The 25,020-nt window shown below is 46.0% G+C and overlaps 1 protein-coding gene across 6 annotated transcripts in view; it reads left to right on the top strand.

The window, feature by feature from the left end:
* The window catches only part of SMOX (spermine oxidase), a 125,716-nt gene that overhangs the window by 95,905 nt on the left and 4,791 nt on the right, over positions 1 to 25,020 (top strand). For 5 of the 6 annotated variants that reach the window (XM_074196079.1, XM_074196087.1, XM_074196082.1 and 2 more), the window contains exons 2-4: positions 12,272 to 12,506; positions 20,268 to 20,494; positions 24,622 to 24,795. In XM_074196079.1, the coding sequence (XP_074052180.1) occupies positions 12,299 to 12,506; positions 20,268 to 20,494; positions 24,622 to 24,795 (609 nt within the window). In that variant the 5' untranslated portion in view covers positions 12,272 to 12,298. The remainder of the gene's footprint in view (positions 1 to 12,271; positions 12,507 to 20,267; positions 20,495 to 24,621; positions 24,796 to 25,020) is intronic. The other variant, XM_074196091.1, reaches the window with a different exon arrangement.

Raw genomic sequence — 25,020 nt, forward strand, 5'->3', positions numbered from 1 at the left:
CTGAAGAATAATGGCATTGTCCCTGGAGCCACAAGGACACAAAATCCTTCCCCACCAGTGCCCAGCTGGGGTGGGCACGAAGTGGCATTTCTCTCTGGCTTGCCTCTTGGGGCATCTATGGCAGGGCCTTGCACTTCCACACCAGGCCTGTCCCAACTCAGAGGCGCAGCATAATCTGGAAAATCTCAAAGACAGGAGACATGCCTCCCAAACCATAGAAATTCATCACTCTCAGGGATGCAGGAGAAATGATATCATAATATTAGCAACATTTGTTGAGTATTTTGGGGTTTGCAGAGAGCTTGATGCTCATTATTCCATCTGATCCTTTTTTTTTTTTAGGTTTTGCAAGGCAAATAGGGTTAAGTGGCTTGCCCAAGGCCGCACAGCTAGGTCATTATTAAGTGTCTGAGGTCAGATTTGAACTCAGGTACTCCTGACTCCAGGGCGGGTGCTCTATCCACTGCGCCACCTAGCTGCCCCTCATCTGATCCTTTTATGATAGATGTTATTATCATCTTCTCATTTTACAGTTGAGGAAACAAATTTCAATGACTTGTTCAGAATCATACAGCTAGTCCAGACAGATTTAGAATTCATATCTTCCTGACTCTCAAATTTGAATGCCAACGTTTTTTTTTAACTAATTAGCTTGCATTAATGTTCCCTGCCCTCAGGGAGCTTCTAATATTACCAGGGATTTGAGATGCACATTAAACTTATAATTAGCATTTTATATCAAGCTTGGAGCTCTCCATAATTCTCGGAGATTGAGTAGGACAACTATTATTCCCATTTTACTAATGTTTCAAATGAGATTTAAGAGGGTAGATGCCTCCCTTCCCCAAGGGTACAGAGCTGGTTAGTGCAGTCATTTAATTCAACAATTTACCATGTGGATGTGGACTGGTACGGTAATGCCACCAGAAACTTAAAGATAAAAGCAACTACTTCCACAGAGCGCTCCTTTCTCTTGGGGGCTAACAACCCACGAACGAGCTTATACACATAGATCCTGGGTGGTTCCTGAGGCATGGGAGGCATGACGAAGGACTACCTGTTAGAGCCAATGGGAGGACAGCTAGGGATCTACAGGTTGGAGATGAGAACAGATTATCTTCCAGACTTGGGGACAGGCCTGAGCAAAGGCTCAGAGGTGGGAGATGTATAGGGTGTCATGAGGAGGCCTGCTTGACTGCAACCTGGGACCTTCTGAATCTTTTCAGATCTACCTCAATACTAAAGAGGCCCCAATATATGAATATAGATGGCCAGCATGGAGGTAAGGAGCTGGGTTCTGAGCCCTACTGCAGATACTTGCTAGCTGTGTGCCTTGGGTCTGAGACTAAGTTTCCTCAAAGGTGAAATGAGATCAGTATCAGTTCCCACCACACGGAGCTGTTTGGGATTCAAAAGAGATCTGGAGCTAGAAAGGACCTAATCTGACCCCTATCATGTTACAAATAAAGAAACTGAGGCCAGAGGGGGTAAGTCACTCAACCAAGATGACACAAATAATAATTGGAGCTAAGGTTCAAACATGGGTTCCAACTCCAAATCTGGAACAGATTTCTCCAGGGCAATAGAGCACTTGTGTAAAGAGCTTCAGCAACCCAAACGTGCTCTATCGTGTCAGCGCTGTTGGGTTGAGAACAGAGGAGCTTGGGTAAATTTGCAAAGGCCTCTGGGGGAGGTAATCCAAGCCCACATAAACTTTGTGGGACTTGATTTCTTCTTGATCCCTTTGCTGGCTTATAATTCTTGCCACCATTTCTGGGGGAGCTCCCCAAGGCTCTATCCTGAGCTCCTCTCTATCATGGATTCTTTTTTTAAAAAAAAAAAATTAACTTTATTTAAGGCAATAGGGTTAAGAGTAACTTACCCCAGGCCACACAGGTAGGTAATTATTAAGTGCCTGAGGTCAGATTTGAACTCAGGGCCTCCTGACTCTAGGGTCAGTGCTCTATCCACTGCACCACCTAGCTGCCCCCCTCTATCATAGATTCTCAACCTGGTATCCATGAACTCTAAGAATAGATTTTAGGGCATCCAGAAACTTGGGTGGGAAAACAATTAATTACATCTTTATTTTCATTAACCTTTAACTGAAATTTAGCATGTCATTATCTTTTCCCCCACCCCTCTTCTCTTTGCTGCCAGATTTCGGTTTTTGCTTGGCTCCATCCCCATCCTTCCAGGGTCTTGGTTAGTCACCTCTGCCTCCCTTGGGCTCTCTGCTGTCCCTCAGCCCACGTGTTTAACCAATTAGTAAATCCTGCTAATTCTACTTCACCCTGGCTCTTGAATGGGGCACCTTCTCTATACTTCACTAGTTGCTAGCTCAGACTCTAATTCATGATTTTCTAAGATTAGATCATTCCAATAGGTTCCCATCTCTCCCCACTGTAGTCTATCCTCCTTTCTACTGCCAACATCATTGTCTTTAAGTGAAGATCTGACCTTGTGATTCTTTTACTCAACCAACCCTCATGGCTCCCTATTGCCTCCAGCATCAAACAGAAATAAATAGAAATAAACTCTTCTTTAGAAGGGCTTTAGAAGCCCTTTGTGACCCCAATCATGAGTCTTTTCAGTGACTTAGGACATTACTCCCCATTTGCTCTGTGATCCAACCAAATGGCTCTTCTGTCTATTCTTTGCTATCCCTTCATTTCCTATCTCCAAACCTTTGCATCCCTGGAATATGCTTCCCTCCTGGGTCGCCATCTTATAGAATCCTAAAAGACAACTCAGGCTAGATCCGAATGAAGTCTTTCCTGCCCTGCCCAACTGCTGAGGCTCTTCTCATTTACCTCCCATTGGACTACTCTGTCTGTATGTATTAAAGGTAAACTTTTGTTATTCATATATTTTACTTATGGCCTCCCTCATTAAAGTCTAAACGCATTGCAAGTAGGGATTGTCTTCTTTACACTTGTATCCTCAGTCCTAGGGCAAAGTTGGACACATAGTAGGAGCTTCATAAAGGCTCGTTGGTTGATTAATTGGATCCCACAGGGTGAGGTGTATAGCTGGGTATCCTAGAGTCCATCCTAACCTTTAGGTCATTAGTCCTTCATTCTTCCCATTTAGGAAGAGGAAGCATTGACTCGAGGCCGGACTAAATGCATGGAGGAAAGATGGCTCCCACTAGTCTGTTCTACAGACCAGGTTTGGAGGCTGAGGAGTTTTCACCATTTAGTAAATGTTTCCTGTGAATTGTAGGCTGGGCTAAAGTCCTCAAAAGAGTGGGACAAGTTTAATGTGGAGGCAGCGAGCTTGGCCCCCTTTGAGTGTTTATGCCTTTGCCATCAATATTACGCTCCAGACCTATTCACAGAATAACTCTGTCTCTCTACTAGAAGGATAGAAGCGCTCAGAGCCATTAGCCTCTTGTCTAGGTTTCTGGCCCCTGGCCAGAACCCTGATATGGGTCACCCAGTCTTAACCTTGGCTGCAGATTGTTCTGGACATACCCTAGTGACCCTTAACTCTGACTCCCTATAGGCCTGGTCACAAGCCAGAGTCTTTATCTCGGGCCAAAAACTGAATGGAGCCCAGAGAAGCCCTGTCCTCTAATCTTGGTTTTAGATTGATCCTTAACCTTGATCATGATGTGGTGCCCTAAATCTGGTTATTTGACCTTACCATGGCCGCTGACAGACCCCTGACCCTAACTCATTGAATACTGACCCCTAACTTTGACCATAGGTGAACCATCAGCCTGCGTCTTGGCCACACACAACCTTACCCATGACCATAGACTGACCCCTGATCTCAACTTACAAAAGAGATACCCCTGAACTTTGGTCACAGACTGACTGGTGAGCCTTATCCTTGGCCGGATACTTTACCTCTTACCTATAGCTATAGACTGTCCTCTGACCCTGGCCATTGAATCCTGACTCTTGGCTCTAGGTTGACTCTAAGTCCGCTGACTTTCTGTCTGCTAAGCACGGCAGAGGGGCAGATGGAAGGATGTGACTGGCTGTGGGCAGCCTATTTCCCCAGTTGAGTCATAGCAGCCAGTGGGGGTATCCTGTCTATACAAGGAAGCTAGCCTTGAATGGGCATAGCTCTGATGCTCCCACTGCCTAGTTCTCATCGGTGTCAGCAAGTTACTGGGTCATCTTTGAAACCACAGCTTCATGTGATGCAGGGTTGACTCATTTCACAAGATAAGATGTTGAAACTGTGTTTGGTGGGTGCCGGACCGCGGACTGCTGAGCTTGCCAGTCTCACCTGAATTCTCTTTAAAGTGCCCTGTGGGTGCCTTCCTTCTCCCTTTTCCCTTCCTTTCAGCCTGCCATGACTTTAGCTGTCCCAGCCTGACTGAGTCAATGGGGTTTAGTGTTCTGGCTTGGGCACTTAAGTTCTGCTTTAGTAGCTGTTGACCCTGGATCAATCATCTAACTTCTTAATGTGCCTCAGTTTCCTCATCTGGAAAGTAGGACTAATTATGCTCCTTTGCTCTACTTCGGAGTACTCATGTATAGCCAGGAAAGGGCTTTGAAAGCCTCATTGTGCTCTATGAGTGTGAGCTGTCATGCCTAACCTTGCATGGGGTGGCCCTGCCCCCATGGAGCATTTCCTGGGGGGTGGGGGCAGGGAGCAGCAAGGGGCTGAATCCTGGGTCCTGTGACCTTATGCCAGCAAGGCAAGGGGAGGGGGCAGGCTTGGATTGACCAGGGATGAGAAGGAAAAGGGGAAGTTTGTGGGTGCTGAGGCAGGGGGGCTAGATGAGATGATATTCTCTGAGTGACCCATCCATCCATCCCAAGTTGGGGTGGAGGTGCGGAGGATTGGCCCCCATTGGCCTATGTCCCTCCTTCCCAGCTGAGCCACCATTCTCTCTCCTCCCTTCTCCCCCTCCCTTCTTCTGTACTCCTTTATCTGCTAAGCTAGCACAGTGTGCTCTGTCTTGGCCATACATACAGATCAGCAGGCCAGTGGGATGTTCTCTTGCCTTTCTTTCTTTCTTTCTTTCTTTCTTTCTTTCTTTCTTTCTTTCTTTCTTTCTTTCTCTATCTATTTATTCATTTGTTTGTTTGTTTGTTTGTTTATTTATGTCCCCAAAAGAAGCTGGGGTTGAGGGTTAGGGGGAAGGAGAGGGAGGGAGACAGGGAGACAGCCCCATTGGTACTCACTCTTTAGAGTAGGAAGCCTTCTCATTCCTTGGCAAGACTTTTTGTAGTGTGGGAGGCAGTGGGTATGGGTTCAACTGTTGTCTGCTCCATTCTATCTTCTTTTGGCTTTACTTCCCCACGTGTGAATTGAGAGGGCCAGATAAAATGATGCCTTTCTATTGAGGGATCAAGTGCCAGGCAGTGGGGTTGTAAGGGCAATCAAGCCAAATGGCATTTATTCAGTGGCTACTCTTTGGCAGACACTGGAGAGACAAAAGAAAGTGAAGGGAGAGTTGGGATGTGACTTTTGTTTCACAGATGATTGTCACCTCAGTGAAACCTCTGAGGTTGAGATGCAACAAAGTCTGAATCAATTTTCTGCTGCTTGTGTTCCTTTGACCTAACAATGAATAGCAAGAAAACACAGGTGCCAACTAGATGGGTAGAGCATTAGCCTTGAAGTCAGGAAGACCTAGTTAAAATCTGGCCTCAGACACTTACTAGCTACACTTGACCTTGGGCAAGTCATTTCACCCTGACTGCCTCGCATCCAGGACCCTCCCCAGTCATCCTGATCCATATCTAACCATTGGATTTAGATGGATCTGGAGGAGAAAATGAGGTTGGTGACTTAATAGAACTCCCAATCACTCAAAACTAATTCACTTGCTTGTCATGGCACCCCTCCTTGATGTCATGGTCTTTTTCAAGAATGAAGGACAAAAAAAAAAAAATCACACCATATCCTCCATATGCGGAACCATCAATTACAGCAAATGGAGAAGTTTTGAGGACTATGGAGGAGTTCACTTATGTTGGCGATATATAATGAGTATGATAATGAGGTTGGCACTCGCATTGCCAGAGCTACTCAGTATTTGGGAAGCTCCAAAAGAAAGTAAGGGAGAGAAGAAGCATTAGACTGATGAGGTCTGTAGACCTATTGTGCTGATTTCATGGTCACGTGCCTATAAAACCTGGACAGCCTTGCAGTACCATGCCAAAAAACTGAATCACTTCCATTTAAATTGAAGTTCACCTAGCAGGATAAGGTACTGGGCCTTTCTCAAGCTGAACTGCCAACCATTCAAATGCCACTACAGAGAGCACAGCTCTGATGGCTTGGCCATGTTGATTCAATGCCAAATGTATGTTGCCCCAAAAGACTCTTTTATGTAGAACTCACATAGGGTAAGTGCTCATAAGTGGGGTCAGACAAAGGGATACTGGGGCACTCTCAAGGTCTTTCTCAAGAATTTGGAATTGATTGCATGACATAGGAGACACTGGCACTGGACTGTCCAGTATGGTGTGCCCCCATCAGTGAGGGAGATGCACTCTATGAGCAAAGCAGAATGGAACTAGCTTAAAGGAAATAGAGATGTGTAAGTTTAAAGCACCCCAGGTGTTCACATGGACTATTTGTACCCCACCTGGGGTGGAGCATTTTTGAACTCCTCTTAGTTTGAGGACACACTGTGACTTGCCCCCAACAGGGATGTCATTGGTCTGACCCCAACAGGGATGTCGTTGGTCTGAACCTCACATAGTGATGTCATTGGTCTGACCCCAACATAGTGATGTCATTGGTCCGACCCCAACATAGTGATGTCATTGGTCTGACCCCAGCATAGTGATGTCATTGGTCTGACCTCAGCATAGCGATGTCATTAGTCCTCTTTGAGCATGAAGGACCGAGAGTACTTTACTCCCCAACATCGACCCTTTGATCAAATGACACTGGCTTCCTGCCTATCTCACAAACAAGACCCTTCATCTCTCAGCTTCAGACAGTTTCTCTGGCGTCCTTCCTCCCTGCCTGGAAGGCTTTCTCTCATCCACTCTGTCCACTGACCTCCCTGGCTTTTTTAAAAATCCCAACTAAAATTCCCCAGGAAGCCTTCCCCAATCCCTCTTAATTTTAGTACTTTCCCTCTATTAATTATCTCCTATTTATCTTATATAGTGCTCCTTTGTGTTTCTTATTTGCCTGTTGTCTCCCCAGTTAGATCCTAAGCTCCTTGAGGGTAGAGATTATCTTTTTAGATTCCCAGCATTAACACATAGTCGGCACTTCAGTAATGTTTATCGACTGACTGTTTAACAATAGAGAGTGATTTTTTTTCCATTGCTTTGTGGGCAAGAGTAGAGAGTGGAGGCTGGAAGGAAGGAGACCAGCCTGGAGAAGAGAAAGATTTTCCTAGGATCATGAATCTAGAAGGGACCTCAGATACTATCTAGTTTAACTTCCTTATTTTACAAAGAAGGAAACTGAGGCTCATGGAGCTTTGGTCACACAGAGCATGAACATCCTAGGGGAGTTTTGAACCCTTGCATTTCAGAGTCACTTTGTTCTCTGCTCCAAGTTGGAGAGAAGAGAAACACCTTGAGGTACCAACCTGGGCAAAATTGGGCTTGCATGGGTTGGCAGGTGGGAGGAGGCAGAGCAGCCTCCCCAGGAGGCTTGGCTGAGGGCTGGTCATCAGCCCCCAGCCTGGCAGCTGGCTTCCTGATGGGCCACGTGTATGTGTTTGGGCATGGGGCAGGAAGTGAGCGCCACGTTGCCGGACGCCTCTGCTGCTCCGGTGGCCCTGGTGGCGTCAGCAGCCTGCTTAGCAGCTGGCACTGGGCCCGCCTGGGCATGCTGTGACTGTTTATGAACTGACAGGGCTACATCCGGCAGCTGCATCAGAGGGGCGGGAGATGAGGGCCTGGGGAAGGGGGACAGAGCGTGCCCTCCCCCAAACATACAAATATCCTCCTCACCTCATCGTCTCCCCACTGCCCCACATCCTCTCCTCTAAATTTAGTACCTGAGAGGCAGGAAGAAAAGTCTTTGGTCTCTGAACAATTCTGTGCAGAAGGAGGGGGCTTTCTCTGTTGAAGGGGGGAGAAGTGGGGGCAAGAAAGAGAGAATTGATAGAGAAGGGAGGAGGCAGAGAGAAAGGGGAGAATGGGGAGAGAGAGCCAGGGAAGGAGAAAGACAGAGTGACAGAGAGACAGAGTGACAAGGAGGGAAGGAGGAGAGAAGGAAGGAGGAAGACAGAGGGGAAGAGAAAGGGAAAGAGAGAGAAAGAGAAAGACATAAGGAGAGAGAGCAGAGACACAGAGAGAAAGACACAGTGGGAAGGAGGGAGGAAGAGAGAGAGAGAGAGACATAGGGGAGAGACAGAGTGGGAAGGAAGGAGGGAGGGAGACAGAGAGAAAACAAAAGGGGAAGAGAAAGATAAAGACAGGGAGTTCAGAAAGAGTTAGAAGAAAGGAGGGGGGAGGAAGACAAAGAAAGAAAGGGACAAAGAAAGATAAAGACATAGGGAGAGAGCAGAGACAGAGTGTGTGAAGGAAGGAAGGAGGGAGAGAGACAAGGAAGCAAGGAGGAAGACAGAGAAAGGGAAGGAGAGAGAGAAAAAAGGAGGGAGGGGGAAGAGAAAGAAAGAGAAAAGAGGGGGGAAGAGAGAAAGAGAAGGGAGAGATGGGGGAAAGAGGGAGAAAGGAATGAAAAAAGAAAAAGGGGAGAGAGAGAGAAAAAAGGAGGGAAAGAGAGAAGGAAAGAAGGAGGAAGAAAGACAAAAGATGGCAGAGAGAATCAGGAGGGAGGGGAAGAGGACAGAAAGAAAAGTGAGAAAGTGGGGAGGAGAAGAAGAAGAGATGGGTCAGGGATACAAAGATCATCCTTTCTGCCCAACTAGGAGGGATGGGGAATTGAGGTCCTGGGAGACGGGCCTTCTTGAGTTAGAGAGCAGAGCTTATTTGGGTAGTATCTGGAGCTGGTCCTTGGGCAGCTGCTTCAGGGTTGAGCTTTGGACCAATCTGATGAGTCCTTGGACTGAAAGAGGGGACAAAGCCTTTGCCTGGTGGTGGTGGGGGGAGGCTGGAGACCTAGAGGACTGACAGTCCCCCAGTTTTACATGGCTGTACAAGAGGTGGGTGCTGGAATGCTTAGCTACCATGTCCTGGCACAGTAGGGAGGGGCTTAGCAGGTGGATACTCTCTGGTGGAAGGCTTCTATTCCTCCTCCATGAAGGTTATTTTTTGTTTTTTTGTTTTTGTTTTTGCAAAGCAATGGGGTTAAGTGACTTGCCCAAGATCACACAGCTAGGTATTGATTCAGTGTCTGAAATCAGATTTGAATTCAGGCCCTCCTGACTCTAGGGTCAATGCTCTGTCCAATGCACCACCTAGCTGCCCCCAGGAAGGCCATTCGTAACTCCTTGACTCAAATGCCAAGTTTTATGAGCCTATCACTAATCAGATCCCAAGAATTAGGGTTATCCTCCCTGATGCTGGTCTCATAGGGTGGGGTTCTATTCCAAATCCCTCTGAGGCAGTGAATGGCATTATGGGGATCAGTCTTTGTGGGGAGGGAGGGGAAGGTCTTCAAACCTTCTGGATGCTGGCCCCACCTCAGAGAAACCACTTTGCTTCCATTCAAGAGATACTGGCACAAGGCCTGGCAAACGGTAGTCTCTTGGTACAGGCTTGTTGATGGATTACAAAATAATTACCCAGTAATTTCAGTGGGCCGAGTGTAACATCCTGGAGGCATCTGGAAAGGTCTCTTGTTGGAAGAAGGGCTCGAATTGAGCCTCAAAAGGAGCTAGGGGTTCCAAGCCACCAAGCAACAAGTATTTATTCATCACTCACAAGGTGCCAGACACTGTTCCTAGATGCTGAGAATGTTTGTTTTTCTGTTGTTTCAGTTGTGTCTGACTCTTTGTCACCCCATCTGGGGTTTTCTTGGCAAAGATAATGGAGTGGTTTACCATTTTCTTCTCCAGTTTATTTTACAAATGAGGAAACTGAGGTAAACAGGGTTAAGTGACTTATCCAGGGTCACATGGCTTATCATTGTCTGAGGCTGAATTTGAACTCTTGCCCTGATGTTGAGAATATAATATTGAAAATATATGAAATAGTCCCAACTCTCAAAGAAGCTGACATTTGATGAGGAAAATGTCAAATACAAATCATGTTTTTGCCAGGGGACCACCACAGGAACTGTGGAGGATGGTGGGAACCAGGGTGGGCTTCATGTGGACAGTTATAGGTGAGCTGAATTTGGAGGGGAAATAAGGGATTCTAAGTAGGTGGAGGCAAGGACAGAGTACCCAGCCAGGGCAAAGGGATGGAGATGGGAAATGTGATAGAGGAACAGCCAGAAGGGCCATTTGGCCAGACTGGAGAGGATGGAAAGGACATTAATATGTAATAAGGTTGGAAGGGTAGGTTTGGACTAGATCCAAAAAGGGAAGATAAAAGGGAGTACATTCCAGATTTGGGGGATGGACTGTGTGAAGGAACAGGGACCAGAGATTGAATGAGGTCTATAGAGAACATCAGGAAAGCCTGCGTGGCTCCCCAAGAGGCCTGGATCATGGAGGGGAGGCTCAGGAAGCTGAGGAGCCATCTTTCAGTCAAAGGTGCCCCCTAACAACTGGGCAATCTGACTGGGCCCATGGGTGACCCCTGAGAGGAAAAGGGAGCAGGGGACAGGATGGCAGGCCTTGGATTAACACTGAGTTGGACGTCTCACCTCCTTCACCCACCCTGCTCATTGTACCAATCCCTCTATTTTCCCAGGCCCAGTGTGTGCTTTGTGGTGACTGGAGAAGACAGTGAGGGGAAAAGCAGACAGGAATAAGGGAGGCCACATCGCCGGCCTCCGTGGCACTCTCCAGGGGAAGGGCGGGAACCATGTTCCTTCCCACCAAATTACCAGCCTCCTTAGGTTGTATGTCTGTGTGAGAGAGACAGAGAAATAGGAGAGAAAGACAGACACACACAAAGAGGGAGAGGGAGAGGGAGAGAGAGGGAAGAGAAAGAGAAGAGAGAAGAGAGGGAGAGAGAGACAGAGACAGAGGGAGAAGAGAAAGACAGAGACAGAGGGAGAAGAGAAAGACAGACACAGAGGGAGAAAGATAGGGAGAGAGAAGAGTCACAGAAGAGTCAGAGAGGGACAGAGAGAGACAGCAAGTCAAGAGAGATAGACAAAGACAGAGAGGAGAGAATTGAAGGGGGGAAGAAGGAAAAGGAGAGAAATAAAAGAGTAAGGTCAGAAGAGTTCTTTCCCCACTGCCCTTAGGAACCCCTTGTGAACTTGACTTGTGTAGTTAGATTGTTGGATTTGGGGGTCCAGCAAATGCAACCTTGATTCAGTTGGGCTCCTGAGGTTTCTCCTTTGTTGAGCTGGCCATCGGGCTTTCCTCTTTATTGTGTAAGGAGGTGAATGGGCAGGGGCTGGATGGGAAGTTGTTTATGGGGTAGACTGGGAGACCCTCCTTGAGACCATCTTCCTTCCCTGGGGTCCCTATCATCATCCCCAATAGGGAGGGCCCCTTTCTCTCCTTGGCTTCCCTCTCTCTCAGCCCCCCCCCCCTTTCTGCTTTGCTTCAGGGTCCATCATCTTGCCACCCTCTGAGTGAGGAAAAACAAGGGGTTCACCAGTTGATGAGGTGGGAACAGAGCTGACTATCTTGGTGGGAATTGAGGGCCATCCTGGAAGATCCCTCTTCCCTAATTTCTTCATCTTCTTGAAATTTCTTCCATCTCTTCCAATTCCCTTTGGGGAAGGAACCTCACGGCCTCATAGATTAGAACTGGAAAAGACCTCGGCCATCATCAAGTCCAACCTTTGTGTGTGACAGATGAGAGACTAGATGAGAGGTCTATATACTTCTGAACCTTCTAAGAGTTCTTGAAGCATGAACTATGAAGCAGTGTGGTGAGGGAGAGGGCTGGCTTTTGGAGCTTGGGGATCTGAATTGGAATCCTGGCCCTACCGTTACTACCTGCACGACCCTGGTTAAGTCATTGTACCTCTGTAGAAGTTTCCTTCTCTGTAAAAAGAAAGGCCACACTAGATGAACTCTGAGGCTCCTTCTAACCAATCCTCTCTGAGCCGGCATTGATGGGTAAAGGACTGATGTCGGGTTCTTTCCTGAGTTGGGTTGATGGGAGAATGACTGCGGGACCCTGGGACCTGGGCTGGGAAAATCATTGTTTCGATTTCACTCTTGGAAGAGGGTAAGTGGATGGATGGATGGAGTGATAGAAAAATGGAAGGAGGGAAGGAGGGATGGCCAACGTTCCAGGCTCAGCATTCTCTTCCTCCTTTCCCCCCCCTTCCCTGCCACCTCTGCCTGCAGGTTCCTTAGAAAGCCAGCTCGGACGGTATGCAAAGTTGTGAAACCTCTGGTGACAGTGCGGATGACCCTCTCAGTCGTGGCTTGCGGAGAAGGAGACAACCTCGAGTGGTTGTGATTGGCGCTGGCCTGGCCGGTCTGGCCGCCGCCAAAGCCCTCCTGGAGCACGGCTTCACTGATGTCACAGTGCTCGAGGCGTCGGACCGCATCGGAGGCCGAGTGCAGAGTGTGAAACTCGGTGAGAAGCCCTGCCCCTTCCCTCCATCTCCTCCTCCTCCTCTCCCCCTAAGGTCAGCAGCTCGTCTGGACAAGCTGTGGTCTCACTTGACCATTAGATGTTCATTCCTTTGGAATAGTCTTCTCTTCCTTGAAAGTAGGGAGGATGTTTCTGGAACATTTAGATAAAAGTAGCCTTGTGAGCAGGGCCAAGGATTATTATCTCTTTATTATGGTTAATTTGGTGAGACATGTTGCTATATTGGCAAACTCCCGAGGTTCTAGTCCCATCTGTGACTTTAACTGACCCTATGACCTTGGACAGTAGCATAACAACTCAAAGGTATTGGAGTGGTTGGATGGTTCCTCCTCCAGATCACGGTATAGATGAGGAAACTGAGGCACCCAGGGTTAAATGACTTGCTCTGGGTCATTTAGCTAATCTGAGTTGGATTTAAACTCAGGTCTTCTGACTCCGGACCTGCTGTTCTCTCCAAATAAGAACAACCGGATATTTGTAAAGTGGTTAGTAGCACTTTACAAGCCGTGAGAATAGTCTTATCCTCTTATACGAAATGTTTAATTAAATTGATCCTCTGCCCCCTGGTGGCCTGAGGTGGGAAGTTCAGTGGCTTGGCAATAGAATCATAGGTCATCGGTGATGGAAGGGTCTTCCAACTCCCAGCTCTATATTTTACAGGAGAAGACTTAAGGTCTGAAATGAGTTTTTTTAAATTAGTTGACTTCTTATGCCCCAAATGTAGCAAATCTAGGGGAGGGGAAAATCCTTTTAGTCTGGCTCTTCTCCCCCCAATCCCTTTCTCCCTCTCCAAGTGGTCCTAATGTCCCCTCCTTCCCAGATCAAAGCCATCGCACCTGGAGAGGCAGGTTCTCCTTCTTGCTTATTCCTGGATGATTCTGTGACCTTGGAAATCACTCTCCTCTTGGGGCATTTCTTCATTGTACATGAGCATCAAAGGGAGACACTAGGATTCTTTACCTTGGAGAAAGGAGAGGCCAAGTGTTTGTCTTCAAGGTCTTTGTGGAGGGTTATTATGGAAGAGAGAGGGTTAAACTTCTCTAACTCGGGACATAGAACCATGTGAATAGGGGGAAAGTTACAAAGGGGTAAATTTAACATATATTATGTAATAAATTAGAAGTAATATAATGACAATACCTAGGATTTACATAGTGCTTTCAGGTTTGCAGTGTTACCTCATTTGATCTTCACAAACCCTGCAAAATAGATGAGTTTTTCTTCCTCTTACAGGTGAGGAAACTGAGGCAGACACAAGTGAAGTTACTTGCTTAAGATCAAATGAATAGTGAGTGTGTGAGGCCAATGTTTGAACTCAGATCTTTCTGACTCTAGCTCTGTGAGCTGTCTATTTGCCTAGATGTCAGCAAAAAGTCACTAAAAATGAGAGCTGTCCAAAAATGGAGGGGGCTGCTTGAAGGGGTGATAGGGTCCCCTCCTCAGGCATTTGACAATTGCTGATCAGGTTCATTATCTTGGGACTTCTGTTTGCTTTGGGCAGGGCTTGGCTCCGTTTGACCTCTGAGCTCCCTGCCAATTGAAATTGGGATTTATGAAGCAAAGGAATGATAATGACTGCCATTAAGGTCAAACTAGTCCTATAGACTATTTCATATGAGCCTCACCGATGAAGCAGGGAGGACATGTATTAGCGTTTACCGAATTCACGTTTACCGAATAGGAAAGTCACTCTAGCAAGGTCACACAGCAGCAGGTGACAGGAAGGAGAAGTCATATCTAGAGATTCCCAAGTCCGACATGCTCTTCCATGTCATTGGCCTTCTATTTGGACTGGATGAAATGCTGTGCCACCCCAGTAGAATTGAATTGGAAGCCATCTACAGTCCCTTCCAGCTTTAACATTCACAGAATTTGAATATTGGAAGCAACCCGAGAAGTCATCTTATCCATTTGGTGGTTCCATGACCTACGAGAGTTGGATTCTAATCCTAGGCACCAATCTAATGTCATCACTAACTTTCTGTGTGCTTGGGCATGTCGCCTTAACCTTTCTTCTCCCCTCTTTATTTATCTTTCAAAATGAGAAAATAGCAATCATTTAGGTGCTTCAGGTGTATGATATCTTTTAATTTTCAAAGAAAAAATCTGTGAGGGAGGTGCTATTATCCTTCCCATTTTACAGATGTGTAAACTGAGGTCGTGATTAAATGACTTGCTCAGTTACAGATATAGGAAGCATCTGAGCTAGGATTTGAACTCAGGTCTTTCTGTCTCCTAGGAACTTAGTCCATTATACTACAATGTCATCATCATCATCACCACTACCATCACTAACTGTTTATTTTAATAAATTTCTTTATTTTTCCAATTTTATGCAAAGATAGTTTTCAACATTCATTTTTTGGTAAAACTTTGAATTCCACATTTTTCTTCCTCCCCCTCCCCTTGACATTGAATAATTTGATATTAGTTATACCAGTCATTTTTTAATTCCATGAAACATATTTCCTTATTAGTCATGTTATACAAGAAGAATATTAATAAAAGGGGGAAAACATGAAACATTTAAAAAATTGAAATCGGTAAGCTCTGATCTGCATGCAGATGCCATAGTTCCTCTGGCTGAGTCCCTTAGAATTGTCTTTGTTTATTGTGCTGTTGAGAAGAGCAAATCCTTCATAGTCGATCACTGCACAATGTTGCTGTTAATGTATCATGAATAGTGCACTTATCTCATTTGTTCCTTACGACAATCACAGGAGATGTTATTATCCTCATTTTACTCTCTCGTAAAGGTCTTTGTGAGGGTTATTGTGGAAGAAAGAAGGTTAAACTTCTCTAACTCAGGGCATAGAACCATGTGAGTAGGGGGAAAGTTACAAAGGGGTCGATTTAAATATATATGTATATAATATACATGCAATATTATATTATAAATAATATAATGACAGTACCTAGGAAACTGAAGCAAACAGGTTGAGTGACTTGGCCAGGATTACCTAACTAGTGTCTGGGGCTGGATTTGAACTCCAGACCCAGCTGTCTAAGTATCTAGATCTATCTACTGCCTATTGCCCTGCTAGCTTAGACTCATAAATTGTTAGAAATAGGCAGTAATTCGGAGGGTACCTGGATGTGTTTGAAGATGAGAAGCTTCTCATCTTACTTGTGGATAAGGAAACTGAGGCCTAGGGAGAAGTGACCTAAAAAAATCATAGATTCATCGAAAGACAGAAGTAACTCTAGGGACCTTTTAGTCCAGGGGTGTTTATATAAATGAACTTAAAAAAAAGAAATTTGACAGCTATATTTCAATAGAATAGGTTCTTTTAGTAATTCTATGTAGCTTATTTGATGCATTGAAAAATAGGATTCTGAGAAAGGGCCCATGACTTTCCCAGCTGGCTGCCCATGGGGTCTTAGACCCCAAACAAAGACCCACTTCCCTTTTTTCTACATGAGGAGATATTGTGGGGGCTTTGGTGATAGGAATGTGTCTGAAAAACTATATATAATTATATAATTTTTTATCAGGCCAGTGGCCTTGGATGTCTCCCAGTCTCAGACTGGGACCTGGGGCTGGGGCCCCCTCCCCAGACCGTCTGCTCACTCACTTTAGCAACACCTGGAATTAATTGCGACTCTGTGGTGAGCTCAGACATTCTCTGGGGAGCCGGCTCCTATTTTTAGCTGCAGCTCCAATAATGAGATGCTGCCTGGAGAGGAGGAGAGGAAACAACCTGCTTCTTTCTCCTTTTTCCCAGCCTGCTCACCTCCCTGAAAGTGGGGTTCCTGCCACCCCTTTGGCTGGACCACAAGAGCTGAGGGAAGGGGATGGGATGTTCAGTTCAGTCCATCCCAGGGGAGACACAGGGCTGCGAGCTTAGGGTTCAAGGGCCAAACAAAATGGCCCTAGTCTGAAATAGCTTTCTACTTTACTGGAGTAACAGAGAGGGGAAGAGAAGGTAGTCTGAGGCAGGGGTGTTGAGTGTATGTGCCTGCATGTGAGAGTGTGTGAATGTGGGGGTTGTATGTGAGAGTGTATTAGTGTTTGTATGTGTGAGTGTGAGAGCGTGTGTGAATGTGTATATGTGTGTGAGTGAGTGATTGTGTGAGTTGTGTGTGTGTGAGAGTATGTATGAGTGTGCGAGCATGAGAGAGTGAATGGGTGTGTGAGAGTTTTTGAGAGAGTATGTGAGGGTGTGAGTGTGAGAGAGTATATGTGACTGTGTGGATGTGAATGAGCGAGTGTATGAGAGTGTGTATGTGTGAGTTGTGCATGTAAGTGTGAGTGTATGTATGAATGAATGAGTATGTGTGTCTATGTGTGAATTGTGTGTGAGAGTATGGATGAGTGCGTGAGAGTGAGAGAGTAAGAGTGTGTTGGATGAGTGTGTGAGAGAGTGTGTGTGTGTGTCCATCCATGTGAGTGTGCATTCTCAGGAGACCAAGGTTCCCTACCTAGGAACCAGAGCAATTGCCAGTGTTTCAGGAGGCCCTGGCTCTTCTGCCTGGACCCTCCTCACCGAGTCCATTCATTTATTACCAGCCAGGGACCCGGTTCCATGCATCAAGGCAAAATAGTCAGTGGCCAAGCTTCGTTCTGCCCTGGAAGCAGCAGGCCCTCTGCCAGGTAGCTGGCGAGATAAAGAGTAAGTGTAAGGCTAGCCATAATCTGTGCAAAGCCGATGCAAGGACATTTTGGGGGGCGGCCCACAGTAACTAGTGGGGACTGGGAAAGGCCTCTGGAAGGAGCTGAGGGCCGAGCCACATTTGGAAGGAAACATGTGATTTTTAAAAGGGAAGAGGTGAGGAGGGCATGGTGGGACAGCTAGTGAAAAGGCACTTCCCCCTCCCCTCCCCCACAAAAGACCCTGCCCCATGGAGGAGGTGGGTTTTGTGGGGTTTCTATTTGGCTATTCTCTTCTCCCTGAACCTCAGTTTCCTCATCTGGAAATGGGGATGACAGTATTGTCTGCCTCAGGGTTGTGAAAATCAAATGAGAAAGTAGAAATAGAGTGATCTGCAAACCTCAGAGTGTCCCAGAAATCATTATTATTATGACAACGCCTCCCAGTGGCTTAAGCCGGAGAAGCCTGAGATGAGTCGTGGGTGCTGAGATCCTGTCCAGACCTTCAACTTTAGGATTATGTGATCTGCAATGGCATCAACATTTTCCTGCTAGGAATTCCTAATATTGATAAAAATCACAGGGTGAGAACAGAATGAATGCTTTGAAGGGAAGGGGGAAACTGAGGCCTGGCATATGAAGTAATTGTAAAATGTAATTTGTAAGCATTAAAATACTATATGAATGTCTCTCCTCCTCCTCTTTTTCTTCTCCCTCCTTTTCTTTTCTTCTTCCCTCCCTCCTCTTCCTTTCTCCTCCTTCCTTTTTTCTCTTCTTCTTCCCTTCCTCCTCTTCATCCTCCTATTTCTCCTCCTCCTCCTCCTTATCCTCCTATTTCTCCTCCTCCTCCTTCTCCTTATCTCTCTCCTTCTGTTCCTCCTCCTTCTGTTCCTCCTCCTCTTCCTTTTCCTTTCTTTCTTATTTTCCTCCTCTTTCTACTTCTCTTTTCTTCTTTTCCTCCTCCTCCTCCTCCTCCTCCTTCCTCCACTTCTTCCTCCTCCTTTTCTTTTTCTCTTCTTTCTCCTGTCAGATCAAACTTTAGGCCTAGCTCTAAATGTATGACCTTGGACAGTCACTTCCCCATTCTGGATCTTAGTTTCTCATCTGTAAAATGAAAGGTGGGACTTGAGCTCTGGGGTCTCTCCCAGCTTTAGAACTAGGTAGGGAGTCCTGAGAACCCTAAGCAATCCCTCCTCTTCCCCCCAGCCAGTTTGTAAGGTCACTCTCTGAGGAAGAGAGGCTATGGTGGACAGGAGGCTGTCCTCAAAGACAGGAAGACCTGGGTTCAGATCCTGTGTCTCACACATCCTGCTCACCAGACCCTGGGCAGGTGCCTTCGTTCTCATGGATGACCCATGGAACTCTCTGGGGCTCTTAGGTTACAGAGAGACGTGCCCACCTGTGTTGCTAGAGGGAGCTTCCTTCCCTGCTGAATACCAGGACAACCTATGCAGGTATAGTCTTGGTCTCTATTCTCTGGGAAAGAAGGGCAGTGGTATGTTCTTGTAGTGGAAGGGATGCTGAGCTCAGAGTCAAAAAATCCTGGACAGACTCCCTTGTGTAAATCACTTACCCTCTTTAAACCTCAATGGTCTTGCCTGTGAAGTGGGCACAATGGCCCAAACCTGATTGGGTTATGGCAAAGTGAGCCCTCTCTCTAGAAATTGGACCCATTCTGGCTAATATATTTTGAAACACTTTAGGGAGGAAGAATTCCCAAAGGGGGAATTCTGGTTGACCTCTGTCCGTCCAGGATGGAACAAGAGGAAATGAATCATCAAATGTTAGAGTGGGAAGGAGCCTGAGAGAGTCTCTTGTCCAATATTGTTCTCTCCCTTCCTTCGTTTTCTACTCTTGCCCTTATTGTATAGATAGGGAATCAAGAATATGTCCATGGTCCTACAATGAGGATTGTAGCCCAGTTTGAGTCTATAAACTGAGTCCCGATTTACCCTTTTTTATTTTCCTAAAGACTAAATGCAATAGGAGGGATCCAGGCTACTCGGTGCTGAGGGTTGAAAACTATGTTAGTGAGGAAGTTTCCTTCCTTTGTGAGTTTCTTTTTAGGTTTTTGCAAGGCAATGGGGTTAAGTGGCTTGCCCAAGGCCACACAATTATTAAGTGTTGGAGGCCGGATTTGAACTCAGGTACTCCTGACTCCAGTGCTCTATCCACTGTACCACCTAGCTGCCCTCTTTATGGGTTTTTAAGAATGTCCTTGTGAATCATTTACCTGTCAGATTTAGGAAGAGAAAGATAATTTATGACCAAAAAAGAGAGAGGGAATATTATTAAATGCAAAATGGATAGTTTTGATTGCATTAAATCGAAATGATTTTTCACAAACAAATTCAATAAAATCTAAAGTAGAAAGTAAAAAAAAATGTCCTTGCCATGATCAATGCCAGTCACGGACCTCTCTGATTTCATGGTGCTGATACTCCAAGTGGAAGAGACAAACACCTAAGGAAGTTAGCTATAGGGTGAAAAGAAAGGGCCAAAAATGTACATGATAACACCTGTAGGTTAGATGCAGGTTAGGTTTCTGAGAGATCTGTTCAGAGAGGTTGCATGATGATAAAGCCTGAAGGACCTTAGACGGCAGAGACCTGGTGATCCTTCATCTTGGCTGAACCTGTAGAGTTGGTAGCTTCTATATCATCCAAACTTTGTAATCAGTCACTCTGCCTGCATGGGTCTTGGGTCTCCTGGGCAGGTAAAGAGATGCTCCTATTGACTGGACTGAGAGGGCTCAGGACCAGTGGAGGGTGTGAAGGGGTTCAAGGAAGGGAGAGGGATTGGCCAGTTGTGAAGGAGGTGGGCATCCTGGCCTTGAAAAAGCATTAATGTACTGGTGACATGGAGTCAGGTTTATTTTAATCATTTATTGCTATTCTCTTAAAAACCTCCTTTCATTATAGTAAAAACTTAGATTTTTTTTTAAATGAAGAGGGTGAATTGATTCCATGGTCTTGGAGGTGCCATCTGACTCTGGAATCATACTCTTAGGAGCCCCAAATTGGGCTGCTGGCCAAGTCACCTCATCTGTAAAATGAGGAGGTCTGATTCAGGGGCCTCTCTTATTCTCTGTGACTCTAAGGAAACTTTATACAGATGGGCGAGATGACGATTCTGACCGTCCTCTTCATTAGAACACGCCACCTTTGAACTGGGAGCTACCTGGATCCATGGTTCCCATGGAAACCCTGTCTACCATCTAGCAGAAGAGAATGGATTGCTGGAAGAGACAACTGATGGGGAACGCAGCGTGGGCCGCATCAGCCTCTACTCCAAGAATGGCGTGGCCTACTACCTCACCAATCGTGGCCAAAGAATCCCTAAGGATGTGGTTGAGGAATTCAGTGATTTATACAACGAGGTAAGTGACAGGGTAGGGATGAGGAGCTCATGGGTGGAGGAAAGGGCAAGGAGCTCCCCAAGGCTGGCTGAAATTTTTTTGGGGGAGTCTGGCCCTGTCCTTCACTTGCTGTGTGATTTTGAAAAACTCACTACCCTCTCTGGGTCGTGGCCATAATTATTTCTACTTCCCAAGGAAAATGGAATACAGATCCTTTAAATAGTTTAAAAAGATATTGCAAATGCAAAGGATGGTTGTGAGTTATTTTGATGTTTGAGTGTGTGAGGACAGTAGCACTAACAATAGTTTGCATGCATGGGGCACCTTAAAGTCTCCAAAATCCTTTATGAGTATAACGACAGCTGGCAGGGACCATAGTTCAGAGAACCACTGATCTGGAGTCAGGAAAGCTCATCTTCTTGAATTCAAATCTGGCCTTAGACATTTAACAGTTGTGTGACTTTGTGTTGTGTGCCTCACTTTCCTCATTTGTCAGATGAACTGGAGAAGAAAATAGGAAACCACTCCAGTATCTCTGCCAAGAAAACAGGTCACAAAGAATTGGACCCTAGTAAATGACAATTAAATATTTTTTCATTGGATCCTCATAGCAACCTTGGGAGTTTCAAACGTATTTTATAAAAGATTTGCTGAGGGTCATGAAGCTACTAAATTCCTTTTTTAATTCTTTTCTTTTTGCAAGGCAATGGGGTTGTGACTTGTTCAAGGTCACACAGGTCATTATTAAATGTCTGAGGCTGGACTTGAACTTATGTCCTCCTGACTCCAGGGCCAGTCCTCTATCTACTGTGTCACTTAGCTGCCCCAGCTTCTAAGTTTCTGAGGCAAGATTTGAATTCAGGTCTTCCCCACTCTGAGTCTAATGCTCTATCCACTGCACCACATGACTACCTTGATAGGGGATCTCATTGGTGTGGGAAAGTTTCCACCAAGAGGAAATTCATCTACCTTTAGTAACTCAGAGTCCTTGAGAGTGACTTGGGCTGCTGAGACCTAAAGGAACTTTTTTTTTTTAGGTTTTTTTGTAAGGCAAATGGGGTTGTGGCTTGCCCAAGGCCACACAGCTAGGTAATTATTAAATGTCTGAGGCTGGGTTTGAACCCAGGTACTCCTGACTCCAGGGCCAGTGCTTTATCCACTATGCCACCTAGCTGCCCCTGACCTAAAGGGACTTAAGCAATTTTCAAGAGGGAATATTTGGACTCAAATCTCCCCAACTCCAAGGTCAGTCCTCTATCCTTTCACCATACTGTGATGGGGAATTTATGAATACCTATTAATTCATCAGTATCTTAGACTTACCATTCCGTTAAAGGAAGTGTGTATATTTAGTCCTGAAGTATTATCACCTGGAATGGGGATTGGACTTGGGTTCTGGATTTCAGTTTCGTTTAAGGAAATGTTTCTTAATGACTGAAAGTCTGGAAGGGTGGTGAAATGGATTGGGGCTTCTGGCCTCACGGAACCTATAATTGGTATTCTAATGATGAATTGTTTATTAAGAAAACAACCTTGATCTGATTAGAATTAGGAAGTTTTACTAATATCAGTTATTAAGAAATGGATCAGTGATTAAGCCATAGATCAGTTATTAAGAAAACAACCTCGATCTGATTAGAATTAGGAAGCTTTACTAATATCATACTTCCCCTATGAGACTCGTCTCATGTAGAGGGAATTGATTGATTTCTTGGTTGGGACTAAACTCTGTGTGACCTTGGGTAACTTAGTCTCTCTGGGAGCCAATTCCTCTGCTGTCAAATTAGGGGGTTGGGCTAGATGGTCCCTTAGGTCCCTTCCAGGGCTAATACTGTGACTTGAAAATTTCTCTGGGAAAAGAAATTTCCCTCCTGGGTGACCTCCAGCTCTGGGGCTGTCCTCACATCCATGAGGAAGCTCCAGAGGGGATCTGGCCTGTGCCCATGCATCATTGTGCACGTTTTCCTCTCCAAAGAACCCCAACCCATAGTCTACTAGTCCCCATTGGTAGGTGTGGTGTGCTGATTTCTAAGGAGATCTCACCTGAGCAGTGCACACCTGAGCCAGCCCAATGACTTCTTGAATGATAACCTCAGAGTCTATGCTTCTTTGGAGAATGACTAAAGTAGGAAGGCTGTATGAAGTGGCAGAGAAGTCAGGGAATCTGGTGAGGGGTATCCTTGGTGCTCCATAGGGGCTCCTGATTGTAAATCAATGACAGATGGAATTGTTCTAAAAGCAGGTCTTCAAACAAAGACAAGGAAAAATTGGAAGCTTGGCAGTGGGGTGGATGTCAAACTCAGGTAGGTTGGATAGACTTGGGCATCCACACCTTGTTTCTCAGTGGCCTACCTCCTAGGGCTTCCTTAGACTAGCTTTCTCCATCATCTGTCCCATCTCTACTCCCTTACCACCTTGGTTTAGGGCTGGAAGGAACTTTAGACGTCCGATCCCCTCATTTTACTTATGGGGAACAGGTCCAGAAAGGTTATGTGACTTAGTTCCATAGAACTAGAACAGCCAGGGACCTTAATGGCCACTGAGTTCCACCACCTAATTTTGCAGATGAGGAAACTGAGGTCTTGAGAAGTTACGAAATTTGCCTAGAGTCATACAGCTAGTAAGTAGTTGAGGTTGCCTTTGAATCCAGTCCTTCATATCAGGGTGCTGCCCTTTTTGATATAGCTCTGAGGTTGTTTCATTCAAGCAGATCAGTTGGCTCTCCAAGGTACTGCTTGGTAAGTAAAGGAAGGAGTGGGGTCTCTCTAGAAACCATTTCCCCCCCTCTCTTCTTCTCTGATAGATTGTCCTCTAGATCTCTAACATGCATCCTTGAGATAGAACCCAAGCGAACTCTGGGAGGGAATGGCAAACCATGACTTTGGACTCTTTGGAGAGAGATACGTGCACAGACACATGTGGGACCTGGCCAAGTCCCCTCTGGGGCTTCCTGGGAGAGTGGGGACAGTCACGCAGCCATGGAGCTGGAGGCCACCAGGGAGGGGAATTTCTCTTTCCCATTAAAGTCTTAGAGACCCCCCTATTAGAGCTGAGAGTCCTTAGGGATCTTTTGTACAACTTGTTAATTTTATAGCCAGGAAATGAGTCCATGGAGGTTAGCTGATATGTTCCAGGGCATGCAGGGGATGTCAGTTGGTCTGAACCCAATCAGGACCCAAGAAGATTCTCCTTCCTCTTGAGGTTCAACAAGGACACATGATATCCAGAAAGCAGCACACCTCGCTGTCCATCAGTCTGGGCTTCCCAGGAGGGAGTGGCTTTTCCCACACTGGAAGGGACCACTTACTTGATGGTCACTGTGGTTCCTTCCACCTCTGAGATTCTGTGATGTGACCCCCGAGCTCTGGGAGGGAAACCCCTTAAGGAGACTTGTGTCTGATCTGCCATTTCTCAGGGACCTCCTAGTCTTATGGGGGAGACAATACACACACACACATACACACACTCATCCACCCATCCATATACACACTAATTGTCTTTAAGAAATGGCCATTATAAACAAAAATAAGAGGAGTTAGTCTTGTGGAATGAAGGAGGCAAGTGCTAAGGGGCTTAAATGAACAGACCCACTGTCCAAGAAGACTAATTCAAACCTGGAGGAAGCGACTTGAAGGAGCCTGGAGGAAGACTGGAATTGGAATGTGTGTTAGAATTGAGGCAGAGGAAGGAATATTGGAGGGAGAGTCAGAGAGGACCTGGTGAGAGACCTCGTTCTGTAACTTGCTACCTGGTAGGCTGTGGGAAGCTTGCTTAACCTGTGGGGTCCTTGGTTTCCTCATCTGTAAAATGAAGCAGTGGAAGTGGTTAGCCTGAGCTGGGTCTTTCCAACTCTAGATCAATGGGCCTATGACCCAGTTTACTATTTTCATAATTGTGAGCAAGTCTCTCTGAGCTGACACAGCTTTCTCATTTAGAAAATGAGAGTGTTAGACTGGTTAAACTTCTAGTGCTAGCTCTTACATGGATGGCCTTGGGAAAATCCTTTTGGCCTCAGTTTCTTCATTTGTAAATTGAGGATCTGGGCTTGGTGCTCTTGATGGCTCCTCTAGCAGCTGGCTGGTGAACCTGTGAATGAATGGAAGCCCTTCCATTTCTCAGTCTTTGTGCTGATCTCCTCCTCCCCCCAGGTCTATAACCTGACCCAGGAGTTCTTCCAGCGAGGTAAACCAGTTAATGCTGAAAGTCAGAACAGTGTGGGTGTCTTCACCCGAGAAGAAGTGCGAAACCGCATCAAAGCCGACCCAGATGACTCGGAGACCACCAAACGCCTGAAGCTTGCCATGATCCAGCAGTATCTGAAGGTGGGCTGGGTCACTTCTGGGTCAAGCCACCGACCATTGCTGTGCCTCAGTTCCCTCCCTTGCAAATGAAGGGAGTTGAGCTTGCTTATTTATCTCTGAGGTCTCTCCTACCTCAAGATGGATGATTCCCTGCCCTCTTTTGGGTTGGATGGTGGGAGAAGAGGCAGAGGGAGAAGACACAGCCACTATTCAATGGGGCCCCTGACCTGATTTGGGGGAAGTATG

The sequence above is a fragment of the Macrotis lagotis genome, chromosome 1, assembly GCF_037893015.1.
Source record: "Macrotis lagotis isolate mMagLag1 chromosome 1, bilby.v1.9.chrom.fasta, whole genome shotgun sequence".
In the NCBI taxonomy this organism is placed as follows: domain Eukaryota; kingdom Metazoa; phylum Chordata; class Mammalia; order Peramelemorphia; family Peramelidae; genus Macrotis; species Macrotis lagotis.